We start from the raw sequence: 17,747 nt of genomic DNA on the forward strand, positions 1-17,747 counted from the left end.
TTCTTTAGACTGAACTGTCGCGCTTCTCGTTGCGTCACACCTCAACCTGCCACAAAGCCAACGCTGATGGACGTTCGTTTGGTGAACGACTCCAAATTTTCTTTAACGGAGAGTCTCCAGACTGATCTGCGAGTGAAACCTTGAAAGCTTGCGAGATCAAGATGGTCTCACGAGGCTACCAAACAGCAGCCTTTAAATCGCAACCCAGCAATGCATGTGACTAATCTGCCCATAGAAGAGGATACATTTTTTGCCTTTTGAACATATTATTAAACATGTTTGCTTTTTAATCTTTTTCATTATGTAAACTGTATGTGAATACTCCAATTAGAAGTACATTTACAGAACCTCATTGAAGCGGGATGGGGATTTTCAATGTGCCTTATTGCTGAGAATGAAAGTGGCTCTTTCATAGCGGGAAACATGGTAAACAGAACTTTAATGGTGTACAAACCACCTGCTGCTCCAAAAGCAAGTGATAATTTTTCCCACTCGTGTTTAAATTCTTTCTGTGTGACTTTTCTGTACCATCCATCAACTGCAGTTATTAGGAAAAATTCATGGAGCCTTCCTAACTGATGGTAAATCTGTATAAACTGTAATTTGTGCACAGTGGGTCTAAACGCTGTTGAACATGGAGCCGGGAGAGAGCTATGCTTCTCTGGCCTCGGAGCACGTTCCCCCATGGCCTCCCGGTTTCCATTATTAAGCAGGAGGAGATAGAAAGAACTTTTCCACGCCGCTGCGGCTAATTGCTCTGAAACAGGGGGAATCTGTTTATGGGCGCAACTTTGATCAGTGTACGGATGCTTTAATAACCTTTAATTTTATTTGCTCACCCCCATCATCCCCAGTCTGATTAGAGAAAATAAAAACTCCCTTCTCCAATATGAATAAGAATTTGATTTTTTTTTCTCTCTTCTTCATGTTATTTGGTGGAAATATGGATGTAAAGTAATAGTAAATGGCAGGAATGTTTCAGTGGGGCTGGACAGATGCACACTTCTTGCATGTTTATATAAAAATGGACCTTTGGTATTATTACTGTTTGCTAAGTAAATGTTTCCAGGCTGGAACCAGTGATTTACCACCCAGCTGCAATCTGCTAGATTCATAAATTCAAAAGACAACAGAAAATCCTCCTTGAAGAAGATCTATGTAGACCACGTGTCATAGAATTTGGACAAAAATCAACAACAATAGGCCGTTTGAAAAAGTAAACCATCCAGGCAGAACATGGAAGACATTAAGTGTGTTTTCATTAAACCTATTGCAAAAATTATTACAAAAATAAATTAACTGAATGGAAAGACTGCATTGACGTTCTTATATTTTGCAAATCTGCAATGGAAACACTTCTTTGGCATTGAATGAGTCACATGATCTGTAACCGAACCTCACTGCCTTGTAAAAAGACAAAGACCAGATGTCGTTGGATGATGATGGCGCCCAGTAGAACAATGGCTAAAATACAGATATAACTCGTTGTTTTCAGAGTTGGCACGTAAACATTTTAATTGTATTTGTCATTTAATAAAAACACCACAATTGCGAAACTTAGGTTTTTTTTGCTACCAACTGCAGGTAAGAACTTACGTGGTTAAAAGTCCAGCAGAGGAGGCTCCTCCAGGTGTAAAACAGTAACGTAAAATGAACAGAAAACTAAAGCAGTAAATGCACCGCACGCTTAATAGCGCGTAAGCGTAGCAAAGCGACATATGCATGAGCGACGTGTCACAGGTTTCCCTTTTAAACAGTATAATTTATTTACACTGGACACATAATATACTCGCTTAATGCCCGTATTACACGTGTAGATATGTAACACTGTTCCTGATTCAGGATAAGTTTCTAATTTCAGACGCAAATATGCTCCAGTTTGGGCTAGGAAGAAACAGAAACACATCTGTTTTTTTCTGTTAGCATATTGGTCAAGATGCTGATTTAAGGAGATCATATATTACTTATAAGTTCATAACTTTCATACATAGTAATGTTTAATTTACTTACCAGGTCACAAAAGCTCCTCTTTGCTCAGAGCATGCTGGAGCGTTCTTTTCAGCTTCTGGTGTAAATTTCAGTTTTCAAACAGATGCACTTATGCAGCTCAGCTGGGCTTACGTGCTCTTACACGGTGTTACGCATCCGGTGTATTTATTGCTTAAGAACCTAAACAGGGTCCATATTGATGCAGCTGAACACAACAGTTTGGACCAGACCCATGTCCATACTTTAAAAGAAAAGAAATCTAATTCTTTTAAACTTCATAACTGAATCTGGCACATCAGAGTTGTATCTTGTAAACTATTTTGTTTTGCATATTGCCTAACTTGCTTTTTCCCAAAATTAAAGTCGTAGGGAAACGACTCTTACAACCAGTTACATTTCCGAATTCTCCAGAGTGGTGCACGACTTTACACGAGTGAATAAAGTGAATGTGATTGGTTGTTAATCAAGAGGGCGGGATCGTTGTGACGGAAGGTTCGCAAGCAAGTTTTATTGTGGCCAGTTTATCGGAAGCATCTTGTCAACCAGTTAGCAACTTAGTGCTAGCAGGTTCCCAATGGGAAATTCCATTGGGACCAAGTAGCACAAAATTGGTGAATTAGAAACAACACTGTCAAGGAACGCTATGGGCAGCGGAAACATGCAAGAGGAGGAGAGTTTTGTGTCGGAGGTCCTGGATGAGTCTCCTCCCTCGTACATTTTTTATTTAGAGGAGGAAAGCGGGGATGAAGATGTTGTGGAAGAGGACGCCAGGGCGGCAGAAGCTTGGTTTGGTGTAGAAGGCTTACAGCCGTACATGTTTGAGCCCTTGCCGCGCAACGCTGCTAGTTCTGTTAGCTCTACGCCTGCTGAAGACACAGACGTCCATCCCTGTGAACACTGGGACGGATCTCAATGGGAAAGTTAAGGATTCTTATTCTTTATTTCAACCGTTGCGTACTTTAGCTGTGACATATTAATTAAGATGCTATGACTAAAAAAATGTGACTGACAGATGACCGCTGATATATGATTGGCCGAATTTAGGTGTAGAAGCTGACCTATAACTAACTGGCCTGCAAAAGATAATGGGGAAAAAAAACAAAGACTTTAAGACTGGATATTTTTTAAAATATAGAACTTTTCTAAATTTTAGGAGAATATCTGTCTGATAAATGTTAAAAAGATATATTGTCTGATAAAGAGTACATTTATATACATGTTTAAGCCAGAATGATTTGACATTTAAATATGATTTCCTTGTTCTCTGATCTTTATTAAAGAGCTATTCTGTGGGTTTAAAAAATCTTTTAAAATATCGAATATTTTGCTTATTATCAGTTATTTATAGAAGGTTGGTTCTCGTTAAGTGTCATTATACGGGGTGGTGGAGAGCAACCAGCAAATCTGTTTGTCAAACTAAGCATCAGTTTATATTGAAAGAGGCAAACCGTTCCTTCCAATGAGCTGCTGCAAGGGTCGACATTCGAGGACCGACAGAGAAAAGGGGAACAAAATCGACTCTTGTCCGTCTTTCCAAAAAGGCAACAACACAGCAGGAGAGCTCCAAGAAGATCCCTAACAAGCTGGAAATGCAATGAGACAGTGTGCCGATCCCCACTGACTTGTTAGGGCCCTGATTTCCTCGCACTAATAGGAGTTTTTAAATCATTTTCTATTGTCTCTGGTTTGGGCTAGCATTACCCCAGTGGGTTTAACGGCTGTTTAAGAATGTGGCCTAATGCCAAATGAATGGCGAGATCATAACGCTGAGTGAGTGACTGCTGCCAAGGCCGTTTCAGTGTGAAAAGGGCAAAGCTGCCTAATATATCAATATCATTTCAAAGCATATCTGACAGCAGAGCCTTCCAAACAGGTGAAGAAAAATTACTTTACATTACAACATTACGGTTTTATTTTCAAATATTGTAAGGAAATATGCAGAAAGTAAAACTCTGGGACATTTCTCTGATAACCTGCTGAAGTGTGCAGCGGCGGTGTTGATGTTCCCTCTACGTCTGCGCCTCAGACGCATGCTATGAGCTACAGTGAGCCGACGTGAGCCGAGTCAAGCCCCGGGCTGAACGTGCTCGCTGCACTTTCACACGGGCTCGCGTTGTACGGCTCTTTTCTTTAATTAACCCGGAGAGAAAACAGCTGACAAAGTTAACGCTTCGCTCCCCAGTGGCCAACGAGCGTACACATCTTTACCTACACCATAAAGGGTCTCAGTGACGACGGGATGCAGTGGGGGAAAAAAAAAAAAAACGACAAGGTGATAAGAGGCAGGGAGACAAAGGAGAAAAGGAAAGCATATGTTAATGACATTTAGCAGAAGGTTTTTCACTGTAGTGTAAAAATCCTGCGGTTTCTGCTGAAGATAACAGGTTGAAGCAGGAAATGGCCCACTCTCCACCCACCCCCCAACCTCCACAGGGCTTCTCAAACACCTTGCACCCCCAGGACCAGACACCTCAAGCCTCTGGCTCTCACATCTTAATGAACGCTGAGGGAGAAGAGACACAGAAGCACACAATCGCTCACTGCAAAACGCACCAAATTGACTGGATTTAAAACCTCTGAGCTTTTCAAAGGCAAAGGAAGAATTCCTCCTACTTTCCTAAATCCTGCACTCAGGTCTTATCAGACAACATGTGGAGAGAAATGGGCCCTAAGACAATTTGTGAAGGGTTTCAGGGGGCTTTTAACACGAGGTGAGGTGAGTTATGTGTTTTGAAAGGTCTCCTACTCAGAGCTGAACTAGAAGTCCTTGTGTTTTGAGGAGCTTTGCTTTGATTGGCTGTGGGAATGTTTCCGTCACCTCTGGCTGACAGGGCGTTACAGATGGCGGGGTAAGGTGTGTACTCACAAGCCATGAGACTTCTCCATCTCTTTCATCTGATCCCGGATGCTCCTGTAGTGGGTTTGGATCAGACACAGACGTTCCCGCCGCTGGTCGTGAGCTTTTCTCAGCTCCTCGTTCTCTTCAGTCTGCAAAGAACAACAATTTATTAGTCTTTTTTAGTCGCTTAAAGAAGTGAATCAGAGCAAAGGTAACTTTTCCTCCAGTTTGAATAATTAAACAGTCACATAGTAAATCTAAAAAGTGTTCACACCAATCTGATGTTTTGTTACAACCACAGACTGAATATATATCACAGAACAGCGATAAGTAATGTAACACATGACATACATGGCTATCAACATTTTTTACAGATAAAATGAATCTAAAAAGTGTGTTTTTCTTATTTTCCCTGAATTTAGCTCAATCCATTCCCCTTTGACTCTCACCAGGTTCCTACATGTTAAATGATCCTTTTACATGAACTATAAAGAAGCTGTTGTGACAAGAGTATTGCACAGAGATACATCCCCTTACACCCCATTTACACTACCCTTGAAAAACCGATCCATGCTGAGACCGGTCTGAGCTCGGATCAGTTAACCAGGCTGAGCTCGGTTCTGACGACCGTTTACACATCACGCTATCTCGGTTGCTCGACTCCTCGCCTCCTAGTGACGATTTGCGGTATTACTGCCAGTATTGAAGGAGGAAATCAAGCAGTTGGTGGCAGTAATGACCCAAAAGTTGTGTGCCAAACACCATAAAACAGAAGAAGAAGAAGACGAAGAAGGAGGGAATAAAGCAAATCAAAATGGCGGCGCCCGTCACATTCAGAAAGTTATGCTTGATTATTATTGCTGTACTTTGGTGTCATTGTTTAAAATGCCATTATTTAAAATGTTGCGTGGAGAAGATTTCGACTGTTGTTTATAGTTGAAGAAGAAGTTGTTCTTCTTCTGTTTCCGGAGGGGCATTAGCACCAACTACTGGAATGGAGTGTAAATCGGGATGTGCAGCCAGATGGAGATGACGCGTTCTGCTCATGCGCTCTTATTATCAGAGAACCGAGCCAGGGAAAAACCGAGCCAAGCCCACCTTTGGAACTGGTCTGCAGTTATCTCGGTCCAGTTGTGTCTAGCTCGGTTCAGTTCAGTTTGCTTTCCATTTACACACAATAAGTTATCTCAGTTACTGAGTTCGGACCGATCTCGGCACGGTTTTTCAAGGGTAGCGTAAATGGGGTAATGATGTGCAGGCCTACTTGATAGGTCTGCACCTGAGCCAAACTTTTTCCAGTTCAGGTAGGGATGTCCAAATAATGATACCTAATATCAACCAAAATGAGAAACAAAGAAGCAATCTGTTCCATCATTTAGTCTTCAACCCGATAAAGCCCACAAGATCATAACATTTAGATTTAGACAGATCTATTTCTTTGTTAGAAGAGTTCTGCGGGCCAGAATACTTTCAGGTGTGTTGGTTTGAAGAGGACTGAATAAAACGCTACTTCACATGTGTAATACTTCACATTAGTCTACGTCATAAAATCCCAGCGAAATCCGTTAAAATTTGAGGTTGGAGTTTGAAAAAAAGTGAGAAAATTTGCAGCACAGTCTTGTAAAGGAACCAGAATCATCAGTTAAACACATGAAACCACTAACAGGAGCATTGCTTGTGAAAGACCTAATTTTTAAACTCAAACTCTTAGCCGCTAGCAGCCATGACTGGGGATGACGGCATCAAGGAACGGATCTCTGCTGTCAGGACTTTGCCCTAAAACAAAGACAACATTGATCACTTAGGCTACATTCACACTGCAGGCCTTAATGTTCAATTCCGATTTGTTTATGAAATCCGATTTTTTTTTTGCGTTGCCGTTCACATTTCCAAATATATGCGACTTGTATGTGATCTCCTGAGTGAGCTGCATTCAAACAATGCAAGTGTCCCTCATGCGCAGAAGAGGATGTAATGACGTCACAAGCAAGCGTGCTCTGAGTTTACTAAAGTAAACATGGATGGTAGTGCTAGAGCTCATCTAGCGATATTTCCCAACCTAAAAACACAATCCTTTCAAAACGTTTAAACATTAATACTGCTCTCCCCATCATCCTTCCTGGTTGTTGTTTTTCTTGCCAATTCTGCGTAGCAGGATGCAGAATAGTGACTTCAATCGGGTCTCAATGGCGTTCAGGCCGGATGAATGCGACCTGGCTGTTCAGACACAGGTTGTATCTGAAAAGATCAGATTCACATCGATTTAAGACCACATAGCCAAGATGCCTGGATCACATTGGAAAAAATTGGATCAGTGTTGTTCAGACTGTCATGAAAAGATCAGATACGGCTCGTGGATTTGGGTCACTTCAGGCTGCTGTGTGAAAGTCTAAGTTTCAAGAGGGAACATTTATGTTTACATTCAAACTGTTAAAAAGCTGACTGACATGTCCTTTTTAAGTGGGCCTTAAATAACTGGTAAGAGTTGGGGGGCCAGTGAAACCAAGCTAGTTTACATGGTTTTAAACAATCAGAACTGTAGCTGAGTTTGTGGACAGCGATCAGAGGATCCTGTTTATGGTGTTGATGCTGACATTCTTGTTGACAGCTATTAAAACGCGCCAAGTTTGGGCTCCAGAGCTGAAGGAGTGAGAGAAGACAACATATGGATTTTACTTGTCAGCGTTCCCTCTCCTCCCCATCACACTGACCTTAACTACGAGGGCAACCGGGAAAAAACTTTCAACCTACATGACAGAGCTGAGGAGAAGAGTAAGAGAGCAGAGAAAGTCGGCTCATAAAAGTGGAAGAGTAAGACAAAAGGCAGAGAAATTAGAAACAGAGCGGAGAGAAAGAAAAGGAAAAGTAAACGGAGGAGTGCAGGACAGGTTTCTGCTTGAGTGGCCAGGGCTAGCGAGAGTTGTCGAGAGCTTTCTGAAGGGAAGGAGCTTGTTTACTGCTGATATGACACGGCTACCCTGCAGAGAGGGAAATGCAAGCCCTCAGCCCTGTTATTATTAACAAGGACAAAGAGAACAGAGAGAGCGCACAAACACGCGCCGGACACACAACAAGTGCCTGCGCACACATGCAACGTGCATCCACACTGCCAATGTGACAAGTATGGATTTTTCCCCAGTGTGGATTATTCACAGAGGACATCTGAGAGACATCCTTGGCCCCTTCAAGCCACCCCCGACCTCTCAAAAACAAGGCTCTAATGAAAGGGGGCTAGAGCGGAGCAGCGTTGACTGGAGAAACCGGCAGCTGGGGGAAGAAGCTGAAGGGTTGTGGCTGACTGATGGAGGAGTGGAGAGCTGGGAGAAAGCAAGTGGCAGGGCATTAGCCACATCATGGCTTCCCAGGCTCCTAACTGAACTCCCCCTGGGCAGCTGAGCTCTGGTCATCAGACCCTTGCCCATCGATCGATACAACCCCGTATTCAGCCAGCGTACACATCCGTGGAGCATCAAGCCGAAAAATAATTACGCTGAAACAAGTAGTTTTTACTTTAAGCTGAGCTGAAGAAAGAAAGAAGAAAAGCAGTGTTAAGAGAACTGTTTGTTTGTCTCCGGTTAATAGTTAGGGTCAACGTGTCAACACCCATATCCAATGTGGAAGGCGTTGTAGAGGAGAGAGAGGAATACATGAGAAATGTGAGAAGAATTGACAAGATGGTGCAGCAGATGGAAGGTGTATTCACTAAAGGACAAAACCCCTTAATCCCACCACGAACTAATGCCCTCTGTAATGTTGTGCATACCTTTGCTAAATGCTCTTCAAGTGCTAGACAACTAAATGGAACCATTAACCAAGACAGTCATGCATGGTGTCTGGATTTATGTCGAGCATTAACTGTCTGCTAGTGATGTAATTCATTCATCTGACAGGGAAATGATGTCTGATGTGTTTCAGAGGATTGTGCTCAAAGGAGACGACCTTTGTGGAATCACTGAGTCAATGGTCAGCGGCAAAGATTGGCAGGATGAAGACGTAAAGAACCGCAACGTCTGATTTAAGAAGAAGAAATATAATAAGCTGCAATAAAAGGAAAGGAAATCAAATTGTTGGGTTGCAAAAACAAGTTAAAGGTGAGGACTGAGTTGGTATCTGTCGAGACGATGAGAACAAGAAAGACTGAAGAAGGAATCACTGACCATGTCAAGGTTAAAAGACCAATAATTTGGTAGAGAAATACAGCTGTTCTACTTCCACTAAAGAAGCTCCTCTCTTGTTATCTGCCTGTCTAAACAAACGGCTGCTCTGTGAGTCTGAAAAACTAGAACAAAGCTGGAGGTTTATGGTTTGGATGTTACAGAAAACTGCATAATTTACTATTTCAAGGCAGAAAAGCATTAGTGTAAATATCACTGCAAAAGAAATAATGTATAAAAAGAACTAAATGTAAAAACCTAAAACACATAAAAAGCATTGAGCTAAAAAAAAATGAACACAAACATTTAAACCATTATTGATCTCTGGTATTGAAATGATCAACATTGTCTTTGAACCTTCTATGATCCTCTTAATCAGCTCCTTAAGGCTGGTTTATACGCAGAAACCACAGCATCTGCATGTGTGTCGCAGCGAATGCGACACACACTGGGACCCTTTTTCCACCTGGATCCCCGCTCTTTTTCGCCCTCATGTCCCTCCGTTGTCCCACAAACGCCCACACTTCCTCACCTCCTCGGCCATACGGTATCTGGACCCACAGCTAGTTCGTGATTCTCCCTCTTGGTTTGTGTCGTGGAATAACACAGTGCAGATAACGCTTCAATATCGGGCATAAATTGAAAATAACTGCGACACACTAATGCGAGGGGATAACCAGCCCTTTACTGTGCCGAGGTTCCTTTAAAAGATTCAGTGTCTTTTTTTACTCATTGTCCTGTAAATCAACATTACCAGGTTTGGGAAATTCACTGTATTTGCAACATAAATGTAATTTTTCAAAGAAGTTTCCAATCTGCAGGGACGCTAAATTTAGCTCTCCTTCCATTTAATGGACTTTCCTAGTCCAGTCTTTTAGGTGGCGGTAGCACGCTTGAAGCATTTTTGCCGCCACACAGAAATTAAAAAGAAGGTTGCAGGTAGTGCACAGATCCATGCATTGGAGTAGGAGTAAGAATATAGCAGTCAACGGGATTTAAGGTTCTTGATAAATTCATTCAGCCCTAATCTCTACACCTCCTATTTACTCTGACTTTTCCTTTTCCCTGCTGATAAAAGAGCACCACAAAGCATTATGATTATATATATCCACAATGTGTGGTGTATTTACACTGACCAGTAAGCTTAAGCAGATGTGGTTTACTCTGACATTTTTATATTTAGACATCAGGGTTGGAAGTTTCTTCCGGATGGTGGTTGCAATGTTTATTTTCCCGCCCGGACAAAATTTGGAGGGTCAAATTAACTGCAAAGTTTTGTTTCTTTTGGGGAATATTTTGCCTTCAGCAGGCCCAAATCAGGTAATAACCCCGAGGTGGGGTTGAATAGCTATTAACCAGGATGGTTGGGGGCATGAATAGCAGAAAAAATTAATGAAACAAAGCCAAATGGTGGAATCTGAGTAAAAAAAAAAGTGTTTTCCTACCATTTAAAGGCTATCAGTAAATGATCACTTCTGTATTAGATATGTGATTACGTGGGTTTTTGTGCCACTGTGTGTATTTTCATAAAGATTTTTCCTTATGTAGCCTGGTAGATGGAGTGAGTTGACTTTTCAATGGAAAAATTAAAAGGACTTTCTTCCAGTTTCTTCCGGGAGACACGGAATAAAAAAAAAAAACTTTCCTCCAGTTTCTTCCACTTTTCTGGAATAAACAGGTTTCTTCCAGAAGGAACTCAACCCTGTTAGATATATAACAGGGATATAACAAAACAAGAACCTACTAGGTTACCAAATAAAAATAGCATGAATGGAATAAAATGTATGAAAGAGCGTAATCCCTCATGAACCCAGATGTAAACTGTCACTTAAAGACAGGCTCTGACATCCTGTCAGACGTTAGTGCCACTTGGTGTCACTGAAGTGGATGACTGTGGTTTAGATGTGTTTCTAAATGGTGCTTATGTTTGCTGTCAGGAGAAAGCTAAAACTTAACTCCATAATGTGAACCATCTGAGGTAAGCCCTGTCAGTCAGCCGTGCTTCTTGGCATCATGTCTGTTTTTACTATATTATGGACGTGTGGACTTCTCTGTCATCACATCCTCTCCTTCCTCAATGATCCGCCATACAGCAAAGATATATTGGCTGCATTTAGGAGATAGCTTAGGGAGCTTATTTCCAGCATTGTTAGGATTATTCTTATTGATGATGTGCAAGTCTGTTAAACCCTAATAATACCTGCCTGTTGCGTGTCAGAACTAATGTTTTTCTAACTAACTAAAGCAGTTAATCTAATTAGGACAGTTCTTCTGTCAGGATAAAAAGTCATTTTCATTACGTACAAGGCAAAGATTTGGGAATTAAATGAGAGCAGTGTCCTTGATCTAATAACAGAGTGTAAGAGTTTGATAAGGCCGGAGCTATAGATGTCTCCTCATCTGCAAATGTTTATGATGTAATGATGTGATGATTATGGCTTACTGGAGTTGTATAAAATGCTTCTTTAAGCAGCCTGCACTCTAGGTCCCTAAGCAAGACCCTTAACCCCACACTGCTCACCGGACGCCAAACAATTGCAGCCCATTGCTCCCCAAGGGGATGGGTCAAATGCAGAGGTAAAACTCTCCAATGTGAGAGAAAATAAAGTTCAATTATCATTATTATTATTAACTGTGAATCGTGGCCACTGCAAGTGCTGCCTTCTGTAACTCTAAACAACTTCTCTGGTCTGACTAAGCTTACAAGTTCATGTCAAAAACTGTTGTCATGTCTCATGGTTATTAAATGCAAACATTATCAAGTGTTATTTGAAGAGTTTGTCTGGAGTGATCTGGTCTCAAAAAAAGAACTGGAGAGAGAAAGCTTAAAGATGTAAACACAGAGCTTTCGTTTAACAGCAACTTGCCTCAATAAAACTGTAATATAATTTCAGAACGCACTGCACTTGGATCCATCCAAGTTTCTGCTCAAGCAAACGTCCAGTATTACATCTCCTGCAATTATGGGTGAGGTTCCGCCCAGGATGAACAACGGCGAACTGAGAGAAGGTGAGTATAAACAATCAGTTAATCAGAATGAACTAATTTAAATCTAATAAACTACTTCATTTGTAAGTCAGTTATTCTTGTGCATTTTTGTCTTTTTTGTTTTTCCATTTGCTGTTTTTACGACAAGGCTTTCTGCAAACAGTAAATGGACTTTTTGTAGGATATAATGTTGTCTACAAGAATTACTAATGTTTACTTCACAAAATTAAAGAAGGGTGTTTAACGTATAAGATTTTTTTATGTATTATTCTGAGGAATTGTTTATATTTTAAGAACTTCCTCTAAGGATGCATATTCTCTTTTTTTCTTTACACCTGTATATTATGAGTGCTTTCTGATCATGTTTCTCTGTAGAATGTTATAATATAATTGATACATAATGATAATAAAGGCTCTTGATTGTTAAAATGTTTTATTCCACCTCAGGGTTCTGTTCCACTTTGTTTTGATCAATCATGTTTTATCACCTGAGTAAAGGGAAAAAGTTCAGACAAAGACCTGACTGGATGGAGGCCAGGGCCTTTACCTCAGGTGTCTCAGTTGATCTATTTATGAATATAACCATCCCAACAGAGTGATTGTATTGAATGTAACCTAAAGCCTCGTATGTCCGACCATGTCCAGAACTGGAAAGGCTTAAACATCTTTAGGAACCAAGAAAAGAAGTCAGTTGGCCTCTGAGAAGCCAAACTAGCCAACAGTGACCTACCCTGCTGATGCTGATCGTTTTTTTTAAATCAGTCAGTAAGTCTGTGTGTGTTTGCTTTAGATTTTTTACACTGTTCTATGAAATACAGGGACCACTTGTATCACTGTGACATTCTTCCATCAACAAAGGTCCTAAACGTCAAATCTGTATTTTTTTATTTTTACTAAATTCCCCCGCTATGTTTCAACACAGTCCTGGTTCATCCTCTGCATTTGTCAGAGTATTGATGCCTCCAGACTTTAGCACAGCGCCCTATATGCTAAAATATTTAGTTAGTAGTTACCTTGAGTTGCAGCAGCTCCTCCAGGTCCTGGATTCTTTGTTCTGCTTCGATCCGCCTCCCACTTCCCAACCCCACACTGCTGGCTGGGGACAGAGACCTGGACCGCTGCACAGGTGTACCCTGGGAGAGACGAGCAAAGAAGCACTGAGCTGAAAACTTGAACACATTTCACTTACAAAGACATTCACAAACTCATGCAGCAATTAACATCTGCAGCATCGTTGAGTGAATGCCAACGATGGAATCATCTGTGTTCATCCCGTTCCCTTCTCACCTGGAGTGAAGCATGAACATTGCCCTGCCTGGTTCGCACATATGCACGCACACAAACAAAACACGCTGCCAGAGGAATAAGGAGAGTCGGAGCAGCAGTCAGCAGCAGCTGAAGGGAGGAGGTGCACATCTGTGTGTCTGTGTGTTTGGAAGCAGCAGTTGCAAGCTGAGAGCAGCAAAGGTTTCTCCCTGCAACTGGCTAATGAGTATGTTCATTTCCATTTACATTGTTTCTTTGACAATAATGATGTCCCATTAGGGGAGACTAAAGGGGCTATAGATTCCAGAATGTGCTGGGCTTCATTACAAGAGGTGGGCAGGGAGGCCGCTCTAATTGCTCTACGAGGGGCCTCCAGGTTACACTTGATAGGACAACTGGAAGAGCTGCCGATTAGGAGGGGGTGCAGTTCACTAGCCAGTCTCTACTGTAGAAATAAATAAAGAAACAGAGGAGCGCTGGGGCCATGCTGTACAAAAGCAGTGGGAACAATATGCTAGTGGAATATGAATATGAGAGGATAGGAGGCGCCATGCGGTGCCAAGGAGGGCTGACCAGATGGCAGGCTAAAATATGCAATGCGACTAAATGCCCAACAGTCCTTGGGCAGAAGTGGATGAGGAGCGAAGGGGAGGAGGATAAAGTGAGGAGGTTAATGATGAGTTGTGTAAAAGTTTAACTCCTCTCAAGAATTGTGTCTAAAACTAAGCTGCCAGTTGGTTGTATCTAAAAGTTACTGAACAGAAAAAGGTCGCCAGAGTTCCTTTCAGGCTGGGCTGCAGATTCCTTCTTGCCACTGTGATAGAATTACAGTGGCTTATAAAAGTATTCAGGTTTTACCAGTCTGCTAAAATGATCAACCAATTTCATTTTGGTTTTATAAGTCGTTTATAAATGCCGAACATAATCTAAACATGAGGTTCCTGAAATTTTTAGCTGGTGGCCAACAAAAACTGAACCAGAACAGGATCATGACCCAAATGGATTAATCCTACGCACATTATAAAAATTATATTCTAAGTAAAGGATTTATCCCTTTAGGCACCATTAAATACATAGTCAGATGAAAAAGTTTGTTAACCCCTAACAATGTGCTGTATGCATTAAAACAAAACTTGACAGGTGCGAAATTTGGGTACCCTAATCATTTTATTGATTTGGGTACCCTTAACTACCTTTCACTGACTTAATGAAACACAAAATAGATTTGGTAACTTCATTAAGATTTGAACTTCATAGCCAGGTGTATCCAATCATGAGAAAAACAAAGATTGTTCAACATAGTCGTTCAGGGGGAAGGATACAGAAAGTTGTCTCAGAGATTTACTGTCAGTTTCCACTCTGAGGATCATAGTAAGGAAATGGAAGATCACAGGCACATTTCTTGTTAGACGCAGGAGTGGCAGGCCAAGAAAAATATCAGAGAGGCAGAGAAGAAGAATGGTGAGAATGGTCAAGGACAACCCACAGACCACCTCCAAAGACCTGCAGCATCATCTTGCTGCAGATGGTGTCACCGTGCATCGTCCCACAATTCAGCACACTTTGCACCAGGAGAAGCTGTATGGGAGAGTGATGTGACAGAAGCCTTTTCCGTAAGCATGCCGCAAACAGAATCGCTTGAGGTTTGCAAAAGCACATTGGGACAAACCAGCTTCATTTTAGAATAAGGTCCTGTGGACTGATGAAACAAAGATTGAGTGGTTTGGTCTTTAGAAAAGGTGTTATGCATGGCGGCACAGCGTTCCAAGAAAAACACTTGCTCAACCCACTAAAATTAGGTGGAGGTTCCATCATGCTTTGGGGCTGTGTTGCCAATGCTGGCACTGGCAAACTTGTTAAACTTGAGGGTCGCATGGATTCCACTCAATATCAGCAGATTCCAGAGAATAATGTTCAAGAATCAGTTACGAAGTTGAAGTTGCACCGGGGATGGATATTTCAGCAAGACAATGATCCAAAACACCGCTCCAAATCTACTCAGGCATTCATGCAGAGGAACAATTCCAATGTTGTGGAATGGCCATCCCAATCTCCAGACCTGAATATCATTGAACATCTGTGGGATGAGTTGAAGCAGGCTGTCCATGCTCCGCAACCATCAAACTTAACTGAACTGGAATTGTTTTGCAAAGAAGAATGGTCAAAAATCCCTTCATCCAGGATCTCATTAAAAGCTGCAGGAAGCAACTAGAGGCTGTTGTTTTTGCAAAAGGCAAATCTACTAAACATTAATGTCTCTTTTTTGCTGAGGTGCCCATATTTTTGCACCGGTCAAGTTTTGTTTAACATGTACTGCACATTTTCTGTTAGTCCAATAAACCTCAATTCAATACTGAAATATTACTGTGTCCATCAGTCATTAGATATATCAAACTGAAATAGCTGTGGCAAACACCCAAATATTTAGAAATAAAAATAATTAAAAATAATAGCAGTGCCCAAACTTTTTCATATAACTGTATGGTGCCATTATCTTTTAGTTTTATATCCAGAACTGATCTTAAGACCCCCTGACTACAAGTAGGGTCCCAAACCACGACATTGCAAAAAAGGATTTAAACCAGCTCAGTGTACATCTGGCTGAATGTTATGTCATTGTACCGCTGGAAGGGGAGTCTCAACTCCTCTGAAGCCTGTAACCAGGTTTTTCTTTTCTTTTAATCAAAGCTTTTTTTTCTGAAATTTTTCTTAAAGTACAGATTTGCTCATAGCAAACAGTTATTCTTCAAACCTGAGCTGTGGATATCTGATGCTCCTCCATTCTAACCATGGCTCCTCTCTTAGATAAAGTACTGGGGAAAACATCAGCTCTGACACGCAACAGGCAGCTAATATTAAGCTGTAATAAACTCACCCATCATCAATTATAATTATCCTAACAATCTATATTCCAATTTATGACTTTGAGATGACAAAAAGGGAAAAATGCCAAAGGGATTTAAATAGTTTGCAAAGGTCTTGTATATAAGAACCCAGGTGGTATGGCAGTTTGAGTAGGTGTGAAGTGGGGGCTGTCATAAGCCACAGAACATAACTAGCACTGCTGTGATGCGCAAGGTCCAGCAATACCAGCTCAATAAATCTGAGAGGATTCTTAGACATGGCCAAATCAAGGTTAGGAGTGAGAGGCTGGGGCAGCTAAGAGGTTCCTAGGGGTGGACAATATTTCAATAACAATATATATCAAAATATAATGTCATTCAATAATGGTTATATGACTTTTCTGACATTTCAATATGTTATACAGACTATGATTACAGCATAATTGTCATGAAAATGTTCAGTGGGTAATATTTACAGTCTTTTATTTTGTTAATATAAATATTGAAACTACATAGTAATTGACTGAAATTGAGAAATTTATCGTGATTTTTGTAATATCGTCCAGACATTTTTTCCCAATCATGTTACAGTTCTGGAACATGGCACCCCAGCATGACGTGCTGCATCATCGACATATGATTTTTCATATGGGAATGACAAAGGCATCTCCCAAAACAAGAGAATACAATGTAAAAGAAGGAAGCATTTATGAAAAAATAATTTATCCTTTTTTTCTTAATTGACTTGTTTAAAAATTGTTGAAATGCTTCTGATGTTGGATGAGATTTTTACAAGTTGCAATCATAAAGAGCTCCATGTCTTCAAAGTTAGAGGGACTCCTTGTATCATGCAAAAATGAAAATCCAAGGTCAGATTTTAATTAAGCACAGACCATTGAGCCATTGAGAGGTCTGTATAAACAAGACTGAACTTGTTAAAATCTGACTTTACTGTTTGGAGTTTTTATTTCAGAAATCTCTTCCATAACACTGATTTACATGTCTGTAAGCATGTTTGGACACCTGCCTTGGGGCTACAGTTGACTCTAGCGACCTGGAGTGCCAGGTTCTGCAAACATGCCTGCATGGATACCAACCATGTGTTCTAGCTCAGCCTTAATGACTTTATGCAACCAATTAGCAGATTGATCTGCATATCCCTGACAAGTGGCAGGCCAGTTGGCTTGGCCGGTCAGTACAACAGGGAAAACCCAGACGGCAAAAAGGGAAATTCAAAGCTTATCCTTAAAGAGGAGATGACCAATTATAAACTGTAGTTTACACTGAATTAAGTGTAGAATAGTATTTCTAAAACATGTTGTTGTGGTTTAGAAAAGTCTGGCCTCGTATTGATGGCCTATTTTATTTTTTCTGTTATGGCTATTAGATGATTAAACTGATTTTCTTTTGCAGACAAAGACAATCTAAGAAACTGGAAAAATATATTTTCCTCTAAGCTTTATAACTGGTTTAAATAAACCTACTTCTTCCCAGTTTCTGAGAAAAATATTAGTCTTTTACTATGCAACGCTGATCTTTGCAGAACTGTTTTTATTTCTGCAATGTTTGTGGGCTTTAGTTAACATATATACAGATAAATAAGTCATGCTGATAGTGTATTGCATCAGCATTGATGCATATGTGTCTACATTCGTATATTGCTCAAAA

General features: G+C 40.8%; 1 protein-coding gene across 1 annotated transcript in view; it reads right to left on the reverse strand.

Moving 5' to 3' along the window:
• Positions 1 to 17,747, reverse strand: part of cntln (centlein) — a 167,517-nt gene that overhangs the window by 102,309 nt on the left and 47,461 nt on the right. Inside the window, exons 10-11 of the mRNA XM_015393275.1 lie at positions 12,984 to 13,103; positions 4,856 to 4,977 (exon numbers count right to left, since the gene is read on the reverse strand). Coding sequence (XP_015248761.1) covers positions 4,856 to 4,977; positions 12,984 to 13,103 — 242 coding nt within the window. The remainder of the gene's footprint in view (positions 1 to 4,855; positions 4,978 to 12,983; positions 13,104 to 17,747) is intronic.

Source organism: Cyprinodon variegatus, unplaced genomic scaffold (genome assembly GCF_000732505.1).
Source record: "Cyprinodon variegatus isolate N-32 unplaced genomic scaffold, C_variegatus-1.0 Scaffold634, whole genome shotgun sequence".
Lineage (NCBI taxonomy): Eukaryota > Metazoa > Chordata > Actinopteri > Cyprinodontiformes > Cyprinodontidae > Cyprinodon > Cyprinodon variegatus.